Raw genomic sequence first — 26,412 nt, forward strand, 5'->3', positions numbered from 1 at the left:
CTATCATTGATATGTAGCACACAGATAATACCCAATTAATGCATGATAAGTACAGCCATTTTGTCTCTCCTCCAAAGCCTAATATACTAAGGTATTCATCCATCCATGAACAGAAAACCTTGCAAAAAAACTGAAAATAAACAGCAAATAAGGTACCAATATTTATATTTAGCACATTGTGAGTGTCTTGCTGCTCAGAATAGGTCAAGATGGCTTTCAACTGAAAAAAGAATGTGTAACTTTCTATTGTACAAGAAAAGTGTACAATCTATTGCAAAGTACATTGATTCAAAATCTTCCTATACATCACACACACAGCATTAATGGAAATGATAAATAGCTTGATAGTTGGTAATGGCTTGTAAAGCCGAGCTCAGCTTTTGGAACAAACTTGGGACTCTTGGTTCTTGGGGCTGTTTGAAGTTGAGCATGCTGAGGAGGTGATGGGATTGATCTCTTTGGAGGAGGATGCCAGTTATTAGTACTCATAAACTGCACCTTCAGGATTCCCCATAAAGCTGAACTGATGACAGCTTCTGCAAAATGATATTCATGCCTTATTCTCAGCCATTCAGATGTAAGGCTGATCACAGTGGCTGCCAAAAAAGAATTGAGAGTTTATAGGGGCAGAAAAGGTGACCATGTTGTAAGGCACTTACAAAATACAGCGATTATTTCACTTCCAAGCTGTTGTAAAGCTATTTCAAGAATTTGTCTACCCAAATTGTTTTCATTTCATCATGGTGGGAGCCTATAATACCAATAAAATAAGTGGTCAGAATTTCATCTGCAGGACTGCATTTCAGGTGGTTATATTGTAAGTCAGTTATATTGTATTTAAAAATGCTCAGGGCTGAAATTTTGAATTAGTCAGCACAAAGGTGTAATTCAGAATAATGATAAAATAATCAATTGTCTTGTTGCTCTCCCCCTGTCTTCCTCTTTTATTGATCCCCTAATTGAAGGCCCCACACAGGCAGATTTTGGTCTTTTGGCTAAAGAGAGCTGCTGGCAACTCACTTTGAAACTTAGGACACTCATTCACTTCAACTGGGACGACATTCTCAGTTTTATAGGGTTCCCTCCCCTTTACACTGCTGGACTCAAAAGCAAAGGGAAGATTACTGTGTCATTTCACCACTTACGTGCCCGTATCATTAATTTGTAAAAGATACTGTAATAGAGACTGTGAATAACCTGAAGTGTGTTGGGTTTGGGATTTTCTGAGCTAGTGCAACTTTACAAAAATAACTCTCTTACTAGTCTTAAATGCCCATGTTTTATTTTTGACTTAAGGCCAGTTTGGGTCTGATCCTTGTACATGTGCATGAGGTAGGGTATGGAAAGGAAGGATGGAGAGGAGCCGTCTGCCAAGCATAACCGCTGGATGCAATTTATTCCTTGGGTGGAATAAATCAACCCAAAGGAGGAGAGGGAACATGAAGAAGAAGTGGATTGTAGCAGATAATAGAAAATGCTGCACCATCCTGATGGGGAGTAAAGTAGGGGCATGTTCCTCCTGCAAGCCTTGGAAACCCAGAGGGATATACCTTTAGATGCTCGCCTACACAAAAAATGTGCTTTTAAGCTCGCCAAACTTGGACTCTCTTGGACGCCTAGAGGGAGAAGGCAATTCTAAAGATTAAAGCCTTAAAGGCAGTGTACCCTATCATTGGTCCTGGAAAACCAGACTCCATGGATTGATAGCACAGAAGAAGCCACAGCCAACCTTAACTTTTGTAATAGAACATAGGGAGAGGTAACCTCAACATGAAATTTTGCAGGATTTGAAAGTTAATCAGAGGTTGGTTCCTAAATCATGGGCCACAACACAACTATTTAACAAGAAAGGAAAAACAAACAAACAAAAAATATAAGAAGATTGAAATGATCAGAAGACAATGTTCTCCAAAACATCATCCAAGTTGGAGTGGGAGGGGGGTGGAATTAAAAAATAACAAAAAACAAAACAAAAAACAAAAAACCAACATGGTCTTTCCCACCAGATAAATGATGTATTTTGTTTTGAGGATTCCTTTCATGAACTGTATCCTGTAGGAAAATGAAAATTATGCTTCCTGGAAGGATATCCATGTGTAAGCTTCTCCTTACAGCTCTATAGGGATCCCTCTATCCTCTGCTCTGCTTAACCTAAATGTCGCAGCACATAAATATTAGAACCTTATTGTAGCCTAGTATTTGGGATCCAAAAAAGTTTACACTAAAAGGTTCTACTGCAGTCGGTATAATCTGCCAATGAAATACCTAGGCACGATGTTTCAGGAATGCATTTCAGCCTTCACTTTCTATAAGCACAGGCATGTTTTCTTTCTAAGTTTGACCTAAACATGAAAAGCGTTGAACAACCTGAATTCTCATTAAAATCTTAGTGAGAGTTAATGTTGTTCAGCAGCTTGCAAGTCTGGGTTGTTATGTAGATGTAAAAACAATGAGCAAATGGATACTAAGTACTGTTTTAGTGTTCTTTTGTGCAGCATTTCTTTGTAGTAGGAGCTACTCCCTCAGACTTAGCTTCAATTCTCTCCACTGATCATTTTCCACAGTGATGAATCCTTGAAATCCTAAGCAAAAGATAGCAGCTCCTGCTAGTGAAAGATTTTTGCTCTTCAAAGTCATTCCCCAGGGAGCCTTACAAGCTGAAAACTGTTGAATTACTGCCAGCATGGATTTATTTTATAAGTATGAACAGGGATGAACAAATATTTATTGTAGCTTATGGCCCAGTGGACTACCAAAGTGAACCGTTTAGTAGACTGGAACATGTTTTGTGGCCTACATAATTCAGTTGAGCTTTATAAACACAATTGATGGTGCTTATCCAGGAGACAATGAAAAAGTTCATTCTGAATTCCTTTGAAAGGAAGTAGCTGTTAATGTTTTACCATTTCTGAGTGTGCTAGTTGTAATCTTTCCACTGAACATCTTCTCATATAATATTTTACATTTATATAGCAGTTTTTCTCCGAAAGAATCCATGAATACTTTACCTATATCTACAGGAATCTCTTCCTGAACCACTGAACTTGACAACTGTTTAATAGCACATATTGGATCAATGTGTGGATCATATGGCAATTTAGGACAGGAAGTTAAGGAGAATATTTGAGAAAGTTCTATGGCCTGTGTTATACAGGAGGTCAGAGTAGATGATCACAATGGTCCCTTCAGTTCTTGGAATCTATGAATCTAATATTAGCATTCAACTGAAATAAACCAGCAAAAACTAACAAATGAAAATGTGCAGCTGGGTTTCCGTTCTTAATTTGCACCACTGAGAAAAAACAAACACCTTAACTCTAAAATTTCTGGAATTTGTTGGTTTGTGTCCTCACTTTATTTTTTCTTTTAAAACAGCTGTAGTACCATAAGACTTAAATTTATCCTGTGATGGGGTGGCCTCCGTGCTCCCCTGGGCCGAGCGCTTTTTCACTGTGGTAGGACACAAAATGGCCGCCCGGGACTCCCACCAGTCTCAAGATGGCGGCCGTCTCTCTTCGGACCAGTCTTCCTGCAGGTCTTCGCAGGCCGAGTAGTGCCCTTGGGACCTTGAGTTCCAGGGTTTGGGGGTAGGGGGTGTCCGAGCCCGCCCTCTCCTTCGGACACCAGCCCAGAGGCCCTGGCTGACAGCAGTGGCTGGCTGCTGCTCTAAGGAAATGCGCCAGTCTTTTCTTTGGGCTGCTTCCCTACCCTGGACCCCGTCGGGGCTAAGTGGCCACTCCACCGGGGAAGCCCCCCTGCTTTCCTCTGGCTTCTGCCACTCACTGTTCTCCTTCTCCTTCTCCTTCTCCTTCTCCTTCTCCTTCTCCTTCTCCTTCTCCTTCTCCTTCTCCTTCTCCAAAGCTCCTTCTCCAAACTCCAAGAGCACACTGCCTGGCTGGCAGGGAGCTCATATCTGCTCCCAGGCAGTGCTTAACGGGTCTCAGCTGGCTCTGGCCTCAACTGACCCTAATTGGTCCCAGCTGGCTCTGGCCTCAGCTGACCCTGATTAGCCTGGAGGGAGCCTTGGGCAGCTGCTAGGGGAACAGGGCCTTGATCATTCTTGGGCTAACGTAGCGCCCTTCTACCACCCTCCGGTAGCCCCTGTCACAATCCATAGAAAATGTATGCATTACCACGTCTCATGCTGTACTTTCCTCATATTGCTCCACCAACTGCTAAAATTCTGATACTGAGTGGTCACAAAAATCTGGAGAGGTTAATTCAGGGCTAGTCTACACTACAAGCGGTACATTACTGTAGCTGCGCAGCTGTAGAGCATCTGTTTTAGACGATGTATGCTGATGGGTGGGCACGTTCCTGTCAGCATAATTACTTCACCCCCTCGAGAGGTGAAAAATATGTTGTCAGGAGAGCGTCTCCTGCTGACATAGCACTGGTGTGGACGAAGCTTAGGTTGCTGTAATTTTGTGTCATTCAGGGGTGTGGCTTTTTCACATCCTTGAGCAACATAAGATACATCAACTTACGCAGTAGTGTAGACCTGCCGTTAGGCTCCATGCTAATTCAATGGTTAGTCTTTTGACTTGTTGCCCCTTTTGACCCAAGTGGTTAGTTAACATTTGGGATCTTGTGGGTTTCTGTTAGGGGGACAAATTGATGATGGAGTCAGGTATTTCTTTGATTCAGTCCTGTTTATTTACAAGGAGAGTACACAAAGTCCTATTTCTCTGAACACAGTAGGAATCAAATAGCAGGAAGACAGAGCACCATAAAATACTCATCTTCCTGAATTTGCACTAGGGAAAACCCTTCACACCAAATAGTTCAACTCCTATATCAGCCTTGCATGTTGTCTCTGTTTTGGATGGTGGCTCCTAGTGTTTCAGCTATCTATTTCATAAAGGAACCTTAAATGCTTTTTTCCATTTGTCCTGAATGAAGGGTGGTTGTCACAGCCACCAGCTTCAACCATGTTTCACCCAACCCAAGCATAACGACACTGCCCATCATCTCGATGGAGTCCAAAATGGTGAGTTCTCATATGATCTATCCAAAACTGAAAGAAAATAAATAATTTTCAAATTAAAAGTGATACATGTGTAACTATTTACGTAGTGTTTTTCTGTCAGAACAGTTTCACATCACCAACACAAACTAATTTCACTTCCATCCAAATCTCTTTGGAGCTGTTCTCTCCCTGCCTCACTTCTTTTCAGTGACATGGGATTTCAGTGAGCCTAAGGAATGTCTATTGTTTTAGTGAAACCAGTTGAACTAGTAGAGAATTCATCCCTGTCTCTGAGAGGCCTCTGCACTTGCTCCAGTTGCCCTTATAAACCCCTTATAAGGGTTTTTTTTCAGCACAGAAAGGATGGAAAAGGTAGTAACAGCACTAGGCAGTATTTCCTAGTCCACGTAATCTCTGCAGGAGTGTCAGAAGAATGATATGGCCTTACTCCTGGACCATTGCCTGCACCATCCCCAGGGTGGATCCTGACCCCATGTAGATGTCTCTACAGGGTCTGAAAAAGAGAGAATGGTGCCACAGAGGAGACTGATTCCATCTCCTAAACAGGGAAGGTGATATTTACATGCAGATATCTGCAATGTGCATGGGTCTCTCTGGGATGACTTATTTATTTAGATGAAGAACAAAGAACCAGAGCTCTGGGTATTATTACATATACCTAAAAAATATAATGAAGAATTAAGTATGGTGAAAAGAGTCATGTTTTAAGCCATGTGTTAAAGGTTTAATTTAGCCCAATGGCTTATTCAGAAAATAATACAGTTTCTGGCTAAGTTACATTGTTTTTCAGTTTTTTAAAGAAAATAATAGTGTTTTAGAAACTAAGAGGAACAAAGTACATAGAATTCTGCCTCTAACACTCAGTTCTTTGACACTTAGCTGCATGAAACATTCCATCTATAATAATTATGGGTCATTCTATTTGATTTGTACTGTATTGTTCTGTATTGTCAGTGTTCGTGACTTTTTATTTTGGGACAATAGCATATTCTGAATCATTTTTCATCATTCCTTACATGTTATAGGGTAGTTTCCACTGTTGCATAATATGTAGAATTTTAAGGTGAATTTTCAGCTTTTTGTACTGTGTTAAGCTACACATGGTGGTAATGCATGACAGCTAGCAGAATTTCATGAATAATAATAAAAGCCTTCCTCACTAATATCTCTGTATTGAAAGGAAGTAGGTAATTTTAGGGCCTGATCCTGCTTCAGCAGAAGCCAAAGGCAGAACTTCCATTGACTTTGGTAGGTTGAAGATTGGTCCCAAGCATGGTATGTGCAGTATTAATGGCATATAACAGCCATTACTGCCTGTCAGTTGGGCACATCCAATTTTCCACATGCCAGGGAGAAAGTTTTCTCACAAGAGTACATTTTTCTTGCTAACACTGAAATGAATTGTTACTTTAGGGAAGGGCTGCTTTTACTCTGTCATTTTCAATAGAGTTAAACAACATGAGGTTTAGTATTGGTCACAGACCAATGATTTGTAAACCTACTATGCACTGTCACTCTGATTTGAACTAAAAGATTTGGGAGAAATTTCCATGCGTGTAACTCCATGTGGGGGGGGGGGGGGGGGGGAGGGGGAGGGGGAGAGGATCGGGGGGGAGAATAGGGGGAAATAAGTAATTCAAAATGTTTTGTAGTGTGTTAAAGAGGAATGGAATGGCATGAATGTACTGTTTATTCTACACTCCTTTTTGCTGTCCTTTTGAAGCTGCTTCTTAAATGTGTTTTGTTAGTTGTATAATTAAGAAAGAGAAATTAACTCTGTTAGTAGCCTGGTGTGGATTATGTGAGAGCATTCCATGGTGCTGTGGTGAACTGCAACTGTGTATATATACCTGATAGATTAGTCCTGAGAATGAATAGTCTGATTACAAACTATTAGTATGGGATATTGCTTTAATTGAATTAGAATAATTATGTATATTCTTTGAGAGGAATATCATAGCTCCAAGATAATGCAAAAGGAAGATTTGTCTGCATCCCTGAAGGTAATCCTAACTCAGGCTGCTTACTGTCTATTAATATTAATGAAGAAAAAAGAACTGTGACAAGAAAGCCATGGGAACCCAGACATTTATTTAAGCACAAATGTATACACACTTTAGTGTGTGCATGAGAAGGGAAAGAAAAATCAGGAAATTGCAAATATTTTGTAACAAACTATTTTCTCTTGCAAGGTCATTTCATTCTTGTTTTAATAATTTTCTTTCCTTTCTCCTTCATATTTTCTTTAAGGCCTCATTCGATTACAAGAGCTCATTAAGGCTCCATCGTGGTACAACCTGAGACTAAAAATCCGTCAGTTACCAGCTGACACAAAGGATGCTAAGCCTTTACTAAAGGAGATTAAAAGAGGCAAAGAGTTCCATGTAATCTTTGACTGCAGTCATGAAATGGCAGCGGGCATTTTAAAACAGGTAATCATCATGTCACTTCAGATGACCTAGTATACTTTCCTAACAAATAACAGGAACACCTAGTCTCAACTGCTTTTAACAAGCCAGGGAATTGTGTGTCAATTTTACTGAGTGAGCTCTTTCTGATGGAAAATCAGCCAAGTTCTCCTGAGCTAATTTTATATGAGACTATAATGATAACCACTTTTCTTTTATTTGGTAGGGATGGTGTGAGAGTTTTATTTAAAAGTGTATGGAGTCAAATGTTACCTGGAAAAATATTTTATATTTTCTAAGAATGATGAATACCCTATCGGTTCTACACTCATATACAGGCACTCTGAACAGAAAGCAAGCTTAGAATGTTTGTTTAGTGTTCCTTTGCACAATAAACAGTTTTAATTTAGACTTCTAATTTTAGTGTATTCCATAATCAAATAAATAGGATTCCAATAGCATGTTTCAATAATAGAAAATTCAACCTTGCATTGATTTGACAAATCACTTGAGTATGTTTGTAAATGAAATATCCCTTTTCCTTACCAGATGATCACACAAAAATGTTCTGCTGAGAAAATTACTCATATTGTCAGTTCCCTTTAGATATTTTCCTAGGGGCAAATTCTACCTGCCCTCCTGCCATGAGTGCAGAGGACCTGAACATAGTCAAAGTTCTGCATTTCCATTGTGTGGAAATGCAGGTGGGAAAGCAGGGGGCATATGTCAGAATCCCAAGAGCTTGCCCAAACTCTCAGCACCAGCAGTATGCTACATAGTGACACTTCACTGGGATCCTTCAACTTCTTTAGGGAGAGGGCCAAGGAAGTGGTAGGGGTAGGTACTAGCTATCCTGCTTCCCTATGGAAAGTGATGCAGCACATTCAGGGTGTGTTGTAGCAATGGGAGTGCAGTAGTGGTCTCTTGAGTAGCTCCATGACTGCTCTATAGTTTTGTTGAATGAGGATTCATAACCCCCCTAACACTCCTGAGTTGTGCCCAGTGGTGAGGTTTACCCACTTAGCAAGAAAATGAGGCAATGCTTATAATTTTGATCATCATAATGAGCTCGAAGTCAGAACTAGGATTGGAAAAAACACCTGAAATAAAAAGAAAAATCCTACACTATTAATTTGCAGTTTTCAATAGCAAGTTTAATGCACATCTATTTTTACCCTATCTACATTAATAAAAATTAGAACTGATTAGGAATTTACCTACAAAACGTGTGTATCAAAAAACGCCAATTTTCAAATTTTGTCAATTTGCGGTAAAGGGTCATTTAAAAGTTTTTTCCAATTTGAAAAAAAATTGGAGAAAAAAAATTAATTTGTTGAAATGACCCATTTTGACACATTCACAGTGATAGGTTTTGAGTTTTGGTTCAAAATGACTTTACAAACTTACACACACACAAAAGGAAATTATAAAAATAAAATAAAAGGTTAAAATTGAAATGAAATATTTTGAAATTATCCATCTGAATTGTTTCCACTGACCTGATCCACAATTATTTTTGGATTGCCGGTTCACAAAAACTTTCAATTTTTGGACTTTTTATCACAATTTGGGACTGGAAAAAAATTTGAAATCTTGAAAACTCCTGTGGGATAGGAAAAACATTTCCCACCCTTCTCTAATAAAAATACATGCATTTGTCTGGAGACAAAATAAGGTAGGTTTTTGTAAACAGCTTATTATAACTATCTCATATTTAGAGAAATGCGGTGTATCATTTTTAATGCATCAATGCTAATAGCGGGAAAAATCCATGCACGAACAGAACTTTCTTTATCCTGAATTCATTCAAATGCTTTTTTATGATTGCCAGTAATCTGGCACTTTGTTGTACTTTTGAAAGAGACACTTTTGCTCTTATTTTCTTTTATGTCCAAGCCACTCTCATATTAGCGGTCTAGCTAAAACCACATTTAATTATTTACACACCTTAAAAAATTTAAAAGTAGAAGATATGTATTAATGCTAGTTGAAAGCCAATAACTTTAACAATAAATCCATCAAGTTACATTATTGATGATTGCACTTGATAGTTCCTATGTGAAAAGCAAACTGGGCTTTTCACAGTATCCTGTGTCAGCAAAAACAAATATGTGCTAGAGGGGAATGAGAAAAAAACAAAACAAAACATATTATGAAGGGTATCTTCTCACTAACTTATTAGAGGAAAGGATTTATCAAACATAAGATTTCCATTCCAAACTATTTTAACCAAATTTTAAACAATGTAAGCAAGCTACTGAGAGTGACTCTACTCAGAATACGTGGTAGGAATTCTTGCATAAGAATTTACATTTTGCATTTAAAAGTCTGCTATTTTGTAGAGTTTTCCATTTCCCTCACTTTTGACAATTAAGGAGAAAGTCCATGAAAGCCATTAACTTAACACACCACTGATGCTTTAGTGTTTTTGCCAAGAGTGAAGTTCTGCCCTGAAAATTGACTCTAAAAATGGCATTGTGGGGTTGCATGTTTATTGTCTCTTGGTGACTCCTTGCCAAATATGTGCTGGTTACATGTAAACATTTTTATATATGTTTTTAAAAAGTTGCTTTTGCTAAATGCCAGTCAAGCAATATCATTTTCAGCTGTGACAGTCAAGGTGGGTGGGGATGTCATCTCCTCATTCTCTTCTTACTGTCTCCCCTGTAGCTCCCAGAGCACTCAGAAGCCACTTCCTCTGTGTGAGCAGGAAACTCTTTGCAGCAGCTGCTCAGCTGTAGCCACACGGGCTGGTGGAGGGGGATAGAAAAGGGAGAGCTGTTCTGGCTGCTCTCCTGCTTGGAAATGAGCACCCCAGACATCCTGCAACAGGGAATAGAATAGGATTTCTATTGACTCTGCCTACGTTTGGGCAGGTAGCACCTGCTTCCCTACCAACACACAACCACATTGCCCAGCCTTGGGGAAGAAGGAGACAGGTCCTTAGCTTTAGCTTTCGTGGGGCAGAGACATTAGAATCTGCACCTAAGCTGGATGTGGACACAGGATCTTTTTTTTTTTTTTTTTCTTGGGAGAAGAGGTTGAAAGGGAAGTCAGTTGTTTGGGATATATAATGGAGTCAAAAGCTTGGGGAGGTGTTGGGGACAGTTTATAATGTGGTCAAGGAAAGAACTGTGGATGACTTGGACAGAGAATTGTTTGAAAGAATTGAGGATGGAAGTGGGGAAGAGGAGGGATAGGAAACAAAATGGAAGGACTCTGAGACTAATGAATGAGAAATAAATTCTGATAAGGATATGGGAGCCCCAGCATGGTGAAAAACATGAAGGAAGCTTTGTGAAAGAAATCAGAATATGGAGAAGGGAGTAGGAGCAGGAAGACAGAATATAGAGATGGAGTGAACAGAATGGAGGAGAATAAACAAGAGAGACAGTAGAAATAGTGTAGCATGGAGGTGGTGAGGAAAGAACTTTGAGTGGTGAAGGCTTGTGGGAGGTGAGGACAGAAAGAAATGCACTTGAAAAGGGGAAAAGTGAGGTAGACAGAAAACTGGGAATGGAGACAGTTAGATTCTCTCTTCCACATGCCCTCTGTACCTGGAAGAAAACAGACATGAGAAACAGAGACAGAAGGTAGTGGACTGAAGGAAGTGGAAGATAAAAAACCCCAAGAGAGACACAACTTGACAAAATATTATACAGAACAAGATGTGTAGGTCACTTTTTAGGGAAATTTTTGAAAACTTTGCAAGATCTGATTGGGGCAGGACAGTCTAATGGTTTTACATTACATACAGAAAAGAAGTTAACCTGGCTTTATGTTAAAAAGTGAACCATTATCAATATAAATCAGTGTTGATCTTGTTTTAGTTTCAGTCTTCGTGTGGGTGGTGTGTCTGGTGGGAATGAAATGAGTGTTTCCGGAACCCAAGGCTTTTGGTATTTTAATAGAATATAATTTGCCACTGGTGGATTATGCTAGAATTCTAAATAATAGTGGGTAGATATCCTTTTGTGTATTTTTGTTTCTTAAATTTCTCATCTAAAATCTTCTACAATCCAGGAAATAACATCGGATATGTCATAATTTGCCAGGATTCTGAATCCCAGTTCAAACTTGTAGACTCTTAACATTTTTCCCCTGCATAACTACAAAGTCTTGTTGGGTCTTGCTTCTCATGAAGTGTCACCAGCAGCAAAGCTTCTTCATTTCAAACTAGGATCTCACTTATACCTTTGCAACTTTCATTTTTTCCAGATTCTGCCCACAGTGATTCCTGTGTAGTCCCTTGGCCTTCCGTGTTCAAACAGATGTAACTAATAAAAGAATGCTGTTGATGCATGAAAAGAAACAGAATCCTGATTCCTTTCCCATAGCTGTGTTGTCTCTTCTGTTCTAAAAAAGTAGCTAAAAGTTTTAGCTACTAAAATGATTAGATATAAATTTTAATTTACAAAGGGGGCTGTTCTGCAGAGTAAGAGGTCCCATCTTACATAGTTGCTTTTCAGATTGGAGCTGCCCTTTAAGGTAGAAGAATAATGAATTAGAACGAAGAAAGAGCCCAAACCATTGCTTTAAAACTGTATTTAAGAATACTTGTCCTTATTCTGCCAACAAGAATATGTGACAAATTGAAAATGCACAGTTGAGCTGAAATTATTTGGTGTTGTGCTTTTAGGAAGGCAGGAAAACAAACTTGTTAGTTTTCTGTACTTTTTTAATAATGGTACCAATATTTGATGTGCTCCATTAATGCTAAAGAAATATTGTATAATTGTCCAAAGCTAGCTAGATCTATCTATCTATTTGTCTATTTCTCATCAGCCTCCTACTTTATTTATCTAGCATTAGTTTTTAATTGAGTAATATTGTTAATCAAAGTAGAATTGTGTTTCTCATTAGGTTATTTTTTAGTGGAATACATTATAAATACAATGAACTAAAATATTCTAAGTTCAGATTTTGTGTGGCAACTTAATGCTCCCATTAATATGTAAAACTATAAGCCTCTTTCACAATTACAGCTCTAAACATTCTAATAATAATCTTTCTATCAGAAGATCTGGTTCATAAATTCCTCTAATAATCAGTAATCTGTTCTAAGTACTAAGAAATGATTTTCTAGACCTAATTTTAGCATAATTCCTACCTTATAGCCTGTTCCCAATAGTGTTCTACTTCTGCTTTTTAATTTGCTGTACTTGTGCGATAAAAAAGTACATTATGTGACCTCAGAAATATTAATCTTTTGTTTATTTTTTCAGGCTTTAGCTATGGGAATGATGACAGAATACTATCATTATATCTTTACCACACTGGTAAGTAGCTTATAAAATCATGCTGATGACATCAAACAAGGCCTTAGCTTTCTTAATTAGGTTACTAGACAATGTGAAAGAGGTCTCACAGGAATGGGGATATGAGTATGGGATGTTTTCTCCAAGTTTTATTACGTCCAATGAAAACTCATGAGGATATTTTAATTAATGTTCATCACTGGACAATGGAAACTCACAGACCTGAGAAAATTATTTTGTAGCATGACAGATTTTAACTTTTGAATAGAACAGAGAGCATAATCAATCCACAACTAACTATTGTATTAGTTGTGTCCTTTTTCTCCTTACCGTTTTTCCATGAACAAGCTGTAAAATTCTCAAGTGTATTCAATATTCCAAATTATTTATTAATTCATACAGCAAACAATTCTTGGTCTGCAGATGAGTCGTAAATAATTCATTGTGAATAATGCAACCCACAATTTAAAATTTCCTGTATGATGATTAATTACATAAGTCACGTGGCATTGTTTATTTTTCTTTATATAAATACCAGTAGGAATGGAGAGCTTTGGCATTAAATACGCAATACAAAAACTGTGAATACTGGAGTTGAAAATTTGATGCTAAAACTAAAAAACTGGAAAAGCTGAAACTAAATATACTTGTACATTTGAACAAATATTCATGAGACAATCTTTTTCACAATTCACTCAGATCTACTCTTAAGCAATGTGTTCTTGCATTTCTTCCTAGCTATATTTGAGAGGGCCATTAGGGAAGAATTTAGAAGTTTTTAAAATTCCATCCTGAGAAATGGTAAAACTTTAGGAAAATTCAAATTATCTATATTTTTTTATCTTGTGCCTATTATGGTCCAAATAGGCACATTTAGTTCAGTAATGTTCTTGAGCATTTGTGTCATTTTAAGCATGTGGGATCTCCTTAATGTGTTTAAAATGAGGCACCCACTGAAGTACTTTGCTGACATAAGGCGTTTATGTGGAGACGAACAGTCATCACTGAGACAAATCATAAAGATTTCAAAACATGGAAAACAGCAGCACTAGAGCAGCCTGGGTACTAGCCTTTAATGAAATAACTCTTAAAGATGAACCTCATTAGGTTAGTAAAAGCAGAGAAGATCTTACATAACCATAACTTTTCTTTGGAAAAGTAAACTATAGAACACTTAAGACCTTTGTGGAACTCAGAGATGCTGGAATAGTACACAGTATATAATTTACCTTGTCAGAGTTCTCAAACTGACCAAATGATTCCAGACTTTTCAGTTTTTCTTTTATATATTGTATTTTGATTTGGTTCATTGGTGAGAATTGCTGGTTTGAGTGACCTGAGCTTTCTATCTCATTGTATTTGTTTCTTTGCTTCATGTTTTAGAATGGAGTTTTTATGAAATTTTAAAATCAGGATTTCACTGTAATTAAATATTTCCATTTACTTCTTGGAACACTACTTTCTTTAGATGAGTCAATGACCGGCTTGTGTCAGTGACAGTAAAGGATAATTTGGCATACACCAGCCTATGATAGATTTTGATGCTGCAGTAGAGCTTTGTAACTTGCAACTGAGTTTCAGCTACTTTGATTTATTAATTGTTTCTTACCTGACACAGTGAAAGTCCTGTCAAATAATTTTTCTAATCACAGCATTTAGAACAGTCTTTGGAACTGTATTCTCCAGTGATTGATTCAGGGCCAAAGGCACCAGCTCATTAATACACTGAGCTGTTGTGTATATTTATTTTATTTTTGTGTAAACATGAATGTGTTTGGATAAATAATTAGTTATGATGTTGGGGTTTTTTTGGATAGATGTTTGAAAGCATTTGAAATCTGAAAGGAAAGAAATTCTATAGGAGTACAGCAGTTCTGTAACATAGTTCTCATTACTTTTAGCTATTCTTCTGCTAAAATGTACGTCTCTAGAATAAGGACACATGAATGGAAATTTGTAAATAGATGTCACACAGCAGACACACTCTGAATGCCTACATATTCTATACATTGTATAATATGTATCTGAAAAATAATACCATAATTGGAATCTGGAAAGATAACTGTCTTTTGAGATTAAGATTGAGTTCTAATGTTAACAATGAGCAATTCATCATATACTGCGTTCCCAGCTATTGCTCTGCTTGCTCTCCAATGGGTAGATAAATGTATTCTGCTAAATATCAGCTATAATGTTAAAATTCATAGAAAACTAGAGTATATTAAATGGGCAATTAAAAAAAAAGGAAATGAAAGACAAATACTGTAGGTTTAAATGTATGGAGGATGAAGGGTTTATCGAAACTAATAATGTGGTGCAGGACTGCTACATAGGGGTCTGTGTCACCTTCACTAGACACTTTACTAAGGAAATCAGAAAAAGATGAGTCTTGATGCAGTCTGCTATGTAGTGCCGAAGCATTTTCCTGCCAGCTGAAGCTCTGCTTGTTGAGTCATAAATGTTCTGTTTTTTCATAATTGCCTAGTGAAAACCTCTGGACTCCACAGAGGTGCTAGAATCTGCACTGGAGGATTAGGACCTTGATCTTGAAATCACTTAGTCTATCTGAAATTTGTGACTTTTTTTCTAACCTTATGCCTTCCCTTAGATGGAAGGAATGTCTATTTTTTTCTTTTAGAAAATATCTTAATTAAAATGCTGTAATACTATAGAGCAGTGGTTCTCAACTACGGGTATGCATACAGCGGTCTTCTGAGGGGTACATCAACTCAACTAATATTTGGCTAGTTTTACAACAGGGTACAATAAAAAGCACTTGCGAAGTCAGTACAAACTAAAATTTCAGACAGATAATGACTTGTTTATACAGCTCTATATACTATACATTAAGTACAATATTTATATTCCAATCAATTTATTTTATAATTATATGGTAAAATGAGAAGTAAGTAATTTTTCAGTAATAGTGTGCTGTGACACTTTTGTATTTTTACATCTGATTTTCTAAGCAAGTAGTCCTTAAGTGAGGTGAAACCTGGGGTACACAAGACAAATCAGACTCCAGTAGTGTGGAAAGGTTGAGAACCACTGCTATAGAGAAATGAATAAATGAGATTAATTAAAGATACTTCTGTATTCTGAAGTATAGGAAAATAATTATATTCAGTGAGAAATCAGTATGAAGGCTGTATAATAATCAGAATATGCAAAAAGTTGCTGGTGATATACATTTTTGCTACAACATCCAATTGAAAATGTCTAAATTTAATAATGAACTTTTAAAATGTATTCAATTTAGGTATAATAGAGACTAGTTCCTTACAAGGTGTTCTGTAGCTCATTAAGGTGAAATAATGTTACTGATGATAGAGAAAAATAAAAACTGGAGGAGTGGATAACACTTAGCAGCAAGAAGTAGATTGATGAAAATTCAGGGAATCTGTCATTTTCTCTTATTTTGTCATTTAAATTCAGTATGTGATGAACTATAGAAAAAGGGATTATTAAATTAGCAAATAATATTCAAGTGTGATTAAGGTTTATGGAATATTTGTAACTAGCAATTGATACAGTTCAGCTTTAACTTTTTCTTAATATACTTTGTTAATGACTGTGGGATCTGTTCTTTCCTCTGTACATACAGGTAACTCCCACTAGCATGAGTTGTAGTTATGTGTGCATCAGATAGAGGAAATAGACCCCAACCGAGCCTATAAATGGAACATACGGTACATTGTAGCCTGTACAATACCGTTGATCATGGGAAGTTTCAGTGCTAACCTCCGGAGACATAGTTAAATGGCTGAATTAAGAATTGACATGTATAAAGAATTTATATGAGGAATATCTTTTTCAGGACCTTTTTGCTCTTGATGTGGAACCCTACCGGTATAGTGGCGTCAACATGACTGGATTCAGAATCTTAAACACGGAGAATAGCCAGGTGGCCTCCATCATTGAAAAGTGGTCCATGGAACGATTGCAAGCACCTCCTAAACCTGATTCAGGTTTGCTGGATGGATTTATGACGGTATGAATATCAATTTACAGATTAGCTTATGCATGCCTGTCTAATTATAAAACCCTTAGAACTGGAACCTGTCCAGTCCAGTCATTCAGTTGTTCAAAAGTCAAGTTTAATTATTGCACATAGATTAGTCATAGTTGCATTCATAACTGATAGACTAAAAATGTGACTTAGTATTGGACAACCATACTAATCTCACCTCAAACAAAATAATTTATTTATATTTACTTGCAGCCTGATATCTAAAAAGTGACAATTATTTTTGCTTCTTTTTGTATTGTTGGCCTATGTTCTTTACTTAATTTAATTTAAAAGTGAACATATTGTGGATTATGCTAATTCCAGAGGCATTTGGTCACAGCGTAAAGAAATATTTGTCTGCTATTAAAATGGATTTATTTTAGAAATGTGATTATATAATATAATACCAAAACTTCTTCATTTTAATAAAAAATTAGACTTGTTTTCTCAAATCAAGTTTAACATATCACTGAATGAAAAGATTTTTCAGCCTATTTTTTAAATCTCTTGCTCTATAGATTTATCCAATGACTTCCAATAATCAGAAATCCAATTATTAGTAATAACATTCCTAGAAAACGTTAACCATTTGCACACAGAATCCCCTTCATCCGATGATCTGTATGTGGTTTATAAACATTTAGTCTTCTTACTTTCCTTGTGTGGTAATTATTATTATACCTATGCTAGAGATGGGTAAAGTGAGGCTGAAATTAACACCCATATTTTCAAATGTACGATCAATGCCTGATGCATACTGAAGATTTACATTCACATATTTATGCAGAGCCCACAGAATATATATTCCACAGAATATATAGCATGTGGGATCACCCAATGGAGATTGTTAAGAAGGAAGTTTTATCTTATTTACCTTATTCTAAATGGCCTTGCATATTTGCATGTGTGTGGTAATGTTTTAGAATATAATCATTTGTGGTTTAATGGTCAGCAATAATTGATCTGTTTAAACTGCATGAGGGATAAAATAATTTTATTAAAAAGAAATATAATGGCCCCATAGAAATCCTTGGGAGTTATGCCATTAACTTCAGCTATGTGATTTTGCCTTATGTGTATAAAAATATTATCCATGTATTGTGTGCTTGTCCATAGCCACATGTACCGATGGTGCTCTGAAAATTAACAAAAGTGGTATTTAGAGATGTTTTGAAAAATATGCATATTTGAAGGATCCATTACAATTAATTATATCATAAAGGTTTTTATACTAAAAAATGTATTTAAATTCCATTCAACTGTAATTACTCTGTCAGTTTTGCTAGAAGTCTATGAAAACTACATAACTGATTCTTATCTGACCCCAATTTTAGACCAATGTAACTCTATTAGCATAAACTGACTTGCCCCTGACTTACACTTCTGTGAGTGAGGTCAGAATCAGGCTTTATAGTCATAAGTATAGAGCTTTTAAGAGAGATGTCTTTTCACTAATCCTATGGAAAACATTTAAAATAATGTGGCTTTTCCCCAACAACAGTACTGGGTCCCACCTAAGTCTACAGGCAAAAGTTGGTGTCAGCACCCCTATGGCACCATTTTCTTCTGCCAGAGATATTTCAGAAGGCACTCCTCAGTTCTTAGGTTCCACAAGCTGTTACGACAGGTCAAGGGCAGAGGCATGTGTTGTTGTTTCCCAGAACATCGAGTAGAAACTCCATGAAAAAGATAATACGCTTCCAGGCTGTGTTCTCTCTTCTGTGTTACCTCCCTCCCTCTCCAACCCTCTGCACAGGGTAATCTCCTTCATTGGAGTTTCCAGAGACAGACGCGGGTAGAGAACGTCCTTATATCATAGCTCCAGTGTCCTTATAGGGAGAGCTGTGTTAACCATGGAACCAATGCTCAGGCACCAAGCCTGAAAGAAAATCTATACAGACTGGAACCCAGATGTGAAATCCTGGCCCCACTGAAGTCAATTCACTCCAGATCTGCTGCTTCTTCACCTATAGTGGTGACCCATAAATAGACGATATTGCAGGAAATTACAGGGGGAATCTCACAGAGTTTTTGTTCATCTGATTCCTGCTACTCAAGTTTTACTATGAAAGATGATGATCTAGCTAATTATAATTATACTTAATTTTTAAAAATGATCTCAATTTTAAATGGTAGATAATCAAACAGATTTTTCTTGTTAAACAAAAAACTGAGCAACCTGATCCTGTTGTTTTTTACTCCTACAATTATTGATTTTTAATCTTTATTGTATTATTATTGTTTTAATGTTTCAATTTGTTGAAAAAAAGTTAAAACCCCCCATAATTGTCACATTGGTTAGAGAGCAAGAATCCTCACTTTATGCCTTCAGTATAGTATTATAACAAAAACAGAGCTTTTATAATATTTGTGCTGACAGAGTTTCACCTCTTTTGCCTTTAACAGACACTGCATTCATATTTAATTTGAAAAAATACCAAATTCTGTATAATTTATTGAAGATTGGTATCTGGTTATTTAAACTATATACACAGACTGTGCTAAATGAGCCACACAGGACCAGATCATTTCTTTAACTATTTTTTTGATGCCAGGGAAGATTATCAAAGTGTATTAGAGATTTTACAGACACTGAATATTAAACTACAATCAAGGGATAATGTAAACTGTTAAATATTTTTCAAGTGTATCAACCTCGCCCTTCTTAAGCAGAGTCATGATATATTAAATATCAACACAGCTGGGATAGTTAGAGAGACAGGAAAATTACCATCCTTCCATCTACTTGCACTTTGTTTGTCATTAGTGTATCACATTTATTAATTGGAAACAGTGATTCAAAAAAGTTTTTAATTAGATTTCATTTATTTAATAATCTGAATGTATTACAAGTTCTAAATATTATCATGTATGATGATGTCTATAAAAATATACTGTTTGTCCACTTATATTGTAAATAATAAATGACACTTACGTGGCTTTAGAAATAGGCATAAAGCAGATGCCTATTACATGAAAATCGCTGTTTCAGTTACTTTAAGTCAGTGGGTTTCAACCTTTCCAGACTATTGTACCTGCTTCAGGAGTCTGATTTGTTTTGTGTACCCCAAATTTCACCTCACTTAAAAATTACTTGCTTACAAAATCAGACATAAAAATACTGTCATCATATAATTATGCAATAAATCAATTGGAATATAAATATTGTACTTACATTTCAGTGTATAGTATATACAGCAGAATAAATAAGTCATTGTCTGTATGAAATTTTAGTTTGCACTGACTTTGCTAGTGCTTTTTATGTAGCCTGTTGTAAAACTAGGCAAAGAGCTAGATGAGTTAATGTACTCCCTGGAAGACCTCAGTGTACCCACAGGGGTACGCGTACCCCTGCTCGAGAATCATTGCTTTAAGTCATTGTTGTCTTCACATCTTTTTTCTCCTCTTATGACTTTTCTCGTATTTTTGTGAATTTAAGATTTTAAATCTCTTTTCACCTGTTCTGAGTGTACTTTATGTCCCCTTTGATAGAGGCCAAAGAAATAATGGGCTTCTGGTTACTAGACAAAGAATTATTGCTGGCAATGGCACAATTCCCATTTGTCCATACATGGGACCATAGTGCTTACACATCTTATGTTCTTTCTTTTTCATGATGTTGTAAAGAAATAGGATGCTCAGCAAAGCTTCTACTATCTGGGACAAAGACCTATTTTTGCTAGTAGTAATATAGTCATTTGTCACTATATAAGACCATAGAACTTACGCATTACATCCTTACTTTATCTTCAAGCTATAGAAAGAAATAGAGGAAAAGCATTTGGATTCATTTATGAACTCTCAGGGCTACATTGACCTCTTTAATTGGCCCTAGAAGTGATCACCAGAGTCAACCATTTATCCACAGTGTAATGAATTGTTTTGTTTCTTGTGGAGGTAGATGGGACTGATGAAAAGGTATAATTTCCAACCTTTTTTATCAGATGTTTCTGATTGGCTCTCATCTTTAAGAATTCTAGTTTTAGGTCTGTTAAATTTATTCTCTATGTTTGGTGGCAATGGCTGAGGTAGTTGACCTGGATTTACCAATCTGGATTGTAGATTATTTTTTCGGTAGAAATATTCATGGGGAGGGATCTGAGAGGAAGGAAAATCAGAATGTCCCCTTGTGTAATTTCCTTCAAATCATTCAGGTGAAGGGCAGGCTTGCCTCTTTCCACAGAATGTGACCTATTCTCCCCCAGTCTCTGCAGATGCTCACCTGTCCCACAAGATGAGGGTACTTTATGTGGAGGCACTGCATTTGCACCAGCCAGTGGTGAATTACCTAAAATCGAGCCAAGATCCAATCTAACCTATGGGCCCACAACAAATTGAATCTGCTCCCCTTTCCCCAGGAAAGAGGTTGTGACTCATGTGCATCTCTCATTGATTATGATATATCAGTATCTTTTATCTGAACATAACCTCACTATTTCTGAAACTCTGAACAGAAATCACCCACCCATATAGTACAGCATTGCTAATTCACACTTTGCTAGTCTCCACACTTTGCAGTATAGCTTCTACTTAAAAAAAAAAAAAAAAAAAAGGCAACTTCACCCAAGTCTCAGTAAACGTTTAATATCAGATATGGAACTGTCATGCAGTCTCAAATTGGTATTTACTATTCTTTTTTACAAAAAATATTCATGTTTTCTTTAGAAGCACATTATGAAATACTCCCTGCAATACTAACCTGCAATTGTTGACTATCTTATTCTTAGAATAAAAACAGTAAAATAAAAATATTTTGTGATAAAGGGCAGGGAGAAGGTGTGTGTGGGCGGAGTCCATATTGTGATAGCTCACAATAGGAAGTCACATTGCATGTGCACAGTAACTAAAAACCTCATACTACATGCAATATGTTGCAGAAACTGAGGAATGACTAGATGTTCTCTCTTCCTTGAGTTCTTGGTGTGAGATAATGGAACCAATGTGGTGCATATAAGTTAGGGTTGGTATGGGGAAACTGAGACACATTATGTGACTTTCCTGGAGTGCATGGGGTGTAGTGGATTGGGGAGGGGGTCCTGAAAGTCAAGAAATGTGGTTGTAGCCTGGAATCCTGATGCTGCTTTGCTGGGAGACCATGGTCAAATTACATAACCATTCTGTGACCAATCTGTAAAACAGATATAAATGCTTATTGACCTACTTCATAGCAAGTCTGGGAAGACTGATTAGCTAATGTTTGTACAGTACATAGAAAATATAAACCACTGTATATAGTCATTTTAATGCTTAGCCTGGAGGAGCTGAAGGCATTCCTTTACAAGGAGAACACACTTCCCACCCCACACACTAGCTCTACAGCATTGGGCAGAAATTGGAGCTGGGAACAGGAGTTTCTCAGAATTGAGAAGGAATGAGAAGGAGTGGTGGGCCAGATGTTTTGCAGAAGCCTTTTCTACAGACAGAAGCAAGTGGAAGGTAAATGCTCCACTGGAGAGGATGGCTTAGGGCTTTTACATCAGGTATGAAACATTAGTTTCTCTGGACCCACAGATCAAATCTAGAAAAGGTGGCTCCAACCCTTCATCCTCAAGGTGTATAAACAACAGTTCTATACAGTTTATTGTATGCATTTTTGAAACATAGGGAAAGATTTTCAAAAGTATCTAGGTGACTTAGGTGCCCATGGCACATTTTTCAAAAGTAAGACTGGAACCTAAGTACCATTGACTTTCATTAATTTAGGCACTTTACAGTTTTTTACCCAGGACCTTAAAATTGAAGTTTTCTCTGGTCTGTGGTTATTAAAAAGTTTGTGATGCATTTTGTGAAAGAAAAGTGTGTCTCAATATAACTGTATGAATTTTCACCTCTGCCTGGTGATCCATAGCACCTGTGTAACAGGTGGCTGTAGTCCTCTGTTTGCTGTTCACTGATGTTGTTGTTGCTGTTTATGTATAGTAGGTAAAGTACTAATCTGTAGAAAATATCACGGTTCAGGATCTAGCTACCAAAGGTCCATCTTCTGTTTATGCACATTCTTGATAGCCAAGATCAGCTGAGTTGCAGACCTTAGTGCACATTTGGAGGTTGAGGGCAGAGAGTAGAGCCACGGCATTTCTTTGGTGGGTCCCCAGCTGTGGAACGTACGTCCTCTGTCAAAGCCTGAGTTCATTGAACTTCAGAGCATGGGGCATCAACACACATCTTTCTGGTCGATCGTTTGTCTGACTGTAGATTATCAATGGTTTAATTATGGTTGCGTGATGCTGTTGAAGGAAGGGACTTTTGTGCTGTCTGTTGTGGACACTTGAATGTTTTTCTTCATTTAATCTGACATTCTTCATTTAATCTGACAGAGGCTATAACGATCAGTGCATAAAAATAATGAAGGAAACAAAGCCAATGAGAATATTTGTTCCTGCAACATTTCTGTCCCAGGTGAAACTTGAAAGTACAAGAAATCTTGCAAGAAATCCCATGCATACTTGTTTTCAGACCAAAGAGGTTTGAATAAAAATACTGGAAGATCTGGAGGAATATCTAAACAAAACCTTTGGAGTTGCATGTCTCCCAAATCAGTTTTTCTTTTATTGATCCTTTGTGTGCTTTTTTTGTACAAATCTGCTTCTGCCTTTCCACCCCCTGATCAATAATTACTTATTTTAGGAAAGTAACCTTTCTTGATAGCCTAACCAATATTCTCTTACCAAATATATGCAGTTTAACAATATATCATTGCAAAGAAGAACACCTCAATACAGATAAGTGTCAAGTTTCTGAACTTAGTTAAATAATTTATTAGAAAACTGTAAGGCTATCAGAACTCGTATTTTGTATAATGGTTAGAAAATGAATGATGCAGGCAACTGAACGGGCAGCATCTTTACCTGATAAAGCTGGGGTTCTATTTGCATAGAATAGCCCGGTACTGTACCAGTACCCCCACACATTTCTGCCAATGTACCTCAGTTCTAGTCTGTGACAGTTATTCTAGTCTTGAGGATCTCATGAGCAGAGACTGCTATCATGCAAAATTTCACAATGGATTTTGGTGGCCCCAATTGTGGCTTCAAATGAGATTGTTAGATTTACTTTCACTTGTTTCCAAAGCAAAATTCTGAATTTAAAGCCTTTGAATATCAGCATATGCAACAGTTGCCACACACTGATATCTGAGATACCCCACTTATCTGATGCTCTATGTTGTTGTCTCGCTGTCTAGAGTGGCTAATGACCATGAGTGCCAACCTCAGGGAAGATTCTCAAGAAGCAGGACAAAATGATTTCACCTACCCAGTAACAAATGTGTTGTCCTGAATCACTATAACAGCTTACCATGGAGTCACGATGCTTCCCTTGGACATTCCAGTCTATCTTGCCACCCAGGCAAGCTGGACTTAGTGATAATTGATTGTTGTCCACCAAAGATCACAAAATATTTAGGTTCTCCCAATCCCAAGAGACAAGCTACTTACTCCAGGTCAATTTGTACCTTAGCTCTCACACCAAAGACAATACTTGTAGCCAATCCTACAGTAAACTATGGATTTTAACTAAGAAAATAAATGAGTTATTACAAGGTTAAAGCAAGCAAACATATATACACAAATATGTTACGGTCTATGGTTTTAAAAGGTGACCAAGTTGTAATCTACCAGTTCTGAATGTCTTGACCCTGGGGATCTCTGCTTCTGTTTCGTAGCTCCGGCCCTGTGAGTGTCCAAAACAGCAAAAGAGATGGAAAATTTTCTTTTCAGCCCATTTTTATTTCCTTCTTCCAGAACTCAAGCTGATGGGATGAGCCATTTTGCACAAAAGCCTCTTCATCCTGTGAGGGGGCAGTTAACAAAGTATATGTATTGTTATGTTCCACAAATGCCCATTTAATTTCAATAGCCCTTTTTGATGGGCAGGAGATGATCCCTCCTGCTTGGATTTACAGTTGCAAAGCAAACATTTTTATAGTTATAAAGCAATGATATAACTATTACTTCATAGTATGTGAGAAAGATATTATAAGTGAGATTAATGCAGGCAGCAATTTACAAGCATTTCACTATGTCTAAACACAAAACTCATGGTTATAAGTTTAGTACCATACTAACACACCATTAAACAGATGGGTTTCCAGCAGTGAATTGGTCAGTGCTCGACTGAGACCTAAAGCCTGGGCAAGAGCTGACACCTGGTTTGTCAGTGTCACAGTTGTGATGGGGTGTATACTTCACACAGACCCTGAATGGGTTAATGTGGGCCAAAGAGGCCAATTAACACACCTGACAGCACCTGGAAGAGAGAGAAAGCCAGGCTTAATTGATGATGAAGCCAGCTGGGGAGGGGCTGGATGCTGATTACAAAGCCAGGAAGCTGACAGCAGAAGGGACTGTCTGGAACAGAGTCTGAAGTCACTCTCTGGGAATAGAGAAGTGAGGAGGAAGCCCAAGGAGGAGAATAGGTCCTGGGATCCTACCCTGACTAGAGGAGGCTGGTAAGCAACTGGGGAGGCATACAGAAGCCACTGGGATGGAGCAGGATTTGGTGGTTGTCCCGAAAAAGGGACTGGATTTGGACTGCCAGGGGGAGCGAGGGGTGGACTACATCATGATCTGGTCAGAAGGCTGAGATATGGGAAGAGAGGCCACCACAGTGATGGGATGACTATCAACAGGGGGCACCGTATAGGGAGAGAGCCTCTACATCACCCCTGGCCATGAGGTGGAGCTCATATATACACAGGAAAACCTGCACACATGTGTTAGGAACATAGGAATTGTCACACTAGATCCGACCCACAGACCATCTAGTTTGGTATCCTGTCTCTGAAGTTGGTCAGCAGTAGACATTTCATAGGAATGTATAAGAGCCCCACAGTGGGCAGATATGAGATAAAATGCCCCTCAAATTTAGGTCTCATCCTGATCTCTAATTGCTAGAGATTGGCTTAGGCCCTGAAGTATGAGGTTTAGTGTCCTCGCCATAATTTTGGATATTCTTATTATCCATATAAATGTCCAATTATTTTTTGAATCATCCTAAATTCTTACTCTCCATGTCTTCATGTAGCAGTGTGTTTCACATGAAGCACAGATACGTTCAGACTTTCTAAAAGTAGAGCTGGTCAGAAAATTTTTTGAGAATTTCTTTTCCATTGGAAAATGCCAATTTATCATACATGAAATTATTTGTAGGAAAGAGATGGATTTCCCATTTTGAAAACAATATGAAAAATAGGTTTCAAAATTTTCAAAACATCCCATTTTGAAATGAAAGAGTTCCGGTGCTTGTATTGAAATGGCTTTTTGTTTCAAAATTTAATTTATAGTTTTAAAAAAATAGGTCAATAAATTAATAAATTAAAAGGTCAACCAACATCAAAAGAAAACATTTTGATTGACCCAATCTGATATTTTTTCAAATTTTCAGTTCATGAAAATTTTTGAGATTTTGACTTTTTATCTTGGTTCATGAGAGGAAAAAATCTTGAAATCTTGAAATCTTGAACATTTTCACAGGACTAGGAAAATTTCTTCATGTCATCAGAGGCAAAAACCTAGCATGATAACCTATCACATGTAGTTCCATTTACAGAAATATATATAAATTGTAAAACAGCTAAGTAATGCTAACGCTGCCTTAACGGAATTTGACATAGTATAATTGATTTAAAAATACACACAAGTCACACCTTTTTTACACAACTACACACTAAAAATAGTATGAGAAGAGAGATAGGATGAAATGAGTGATTCAGGCCAAGAACCATGTAGCATGAATAAAGTGGCATGG

At 37.3% G+C, this 26,412-nt stretch overlaps 1 protein-coding gene across 5 annotated transcripts in view; it reads left to right on the plus strand.

Moving 5' to 3' along the window:
• Nucleotides 1-26,412, plus strand: part of GRIK2 (glutamate ionotropic receptor kainate type subunit 2) — a 614,149-nt gene that overhangs the window by 246,295 nt on the left and 341,442 nt on the right. For all 5 annotated transcript variants that reach the window (XM_067546518.1, XM_067546520.1, XM_067546521.1 and 2 more), the window contains 3 exons: nucleotides 7,241-7,422; nucleotides 12,624-12,677; nucleotides 16,474-16,647. In XM_067546518.1, the coding sequence (XP_067402619.1) occupies nucleotides 7,241-7,422; nucleotides 12,624-12,677; nucleotides 16,474-16,647 (410 nt within the window). The remainder of the gene's footprint in view (nucleotides 1-7,240; nucleotides 7,423-12,623; nucleotides 12,678-16,473; nucleotides 16,648-26,412) is intronic.

The sequence above is a fragment of the Emydura macquarii genome, unplaced genomic scaffold (assembly GCF_026122565.2).
Source record: "Emydura macquarii macquarii isolate MOO-44397 ecotype Brisbane River unplaced genomic scaffold, CSIRO-AGI_Emac_v2 contig_1146, whole genome shotgun sequence".
In the NCBI taxonomy this organism is placed as follows: Eukaryota; Metazoa; Chordata; order Testudines; family Chelidae; genus Emydura; species Emydura macquarii.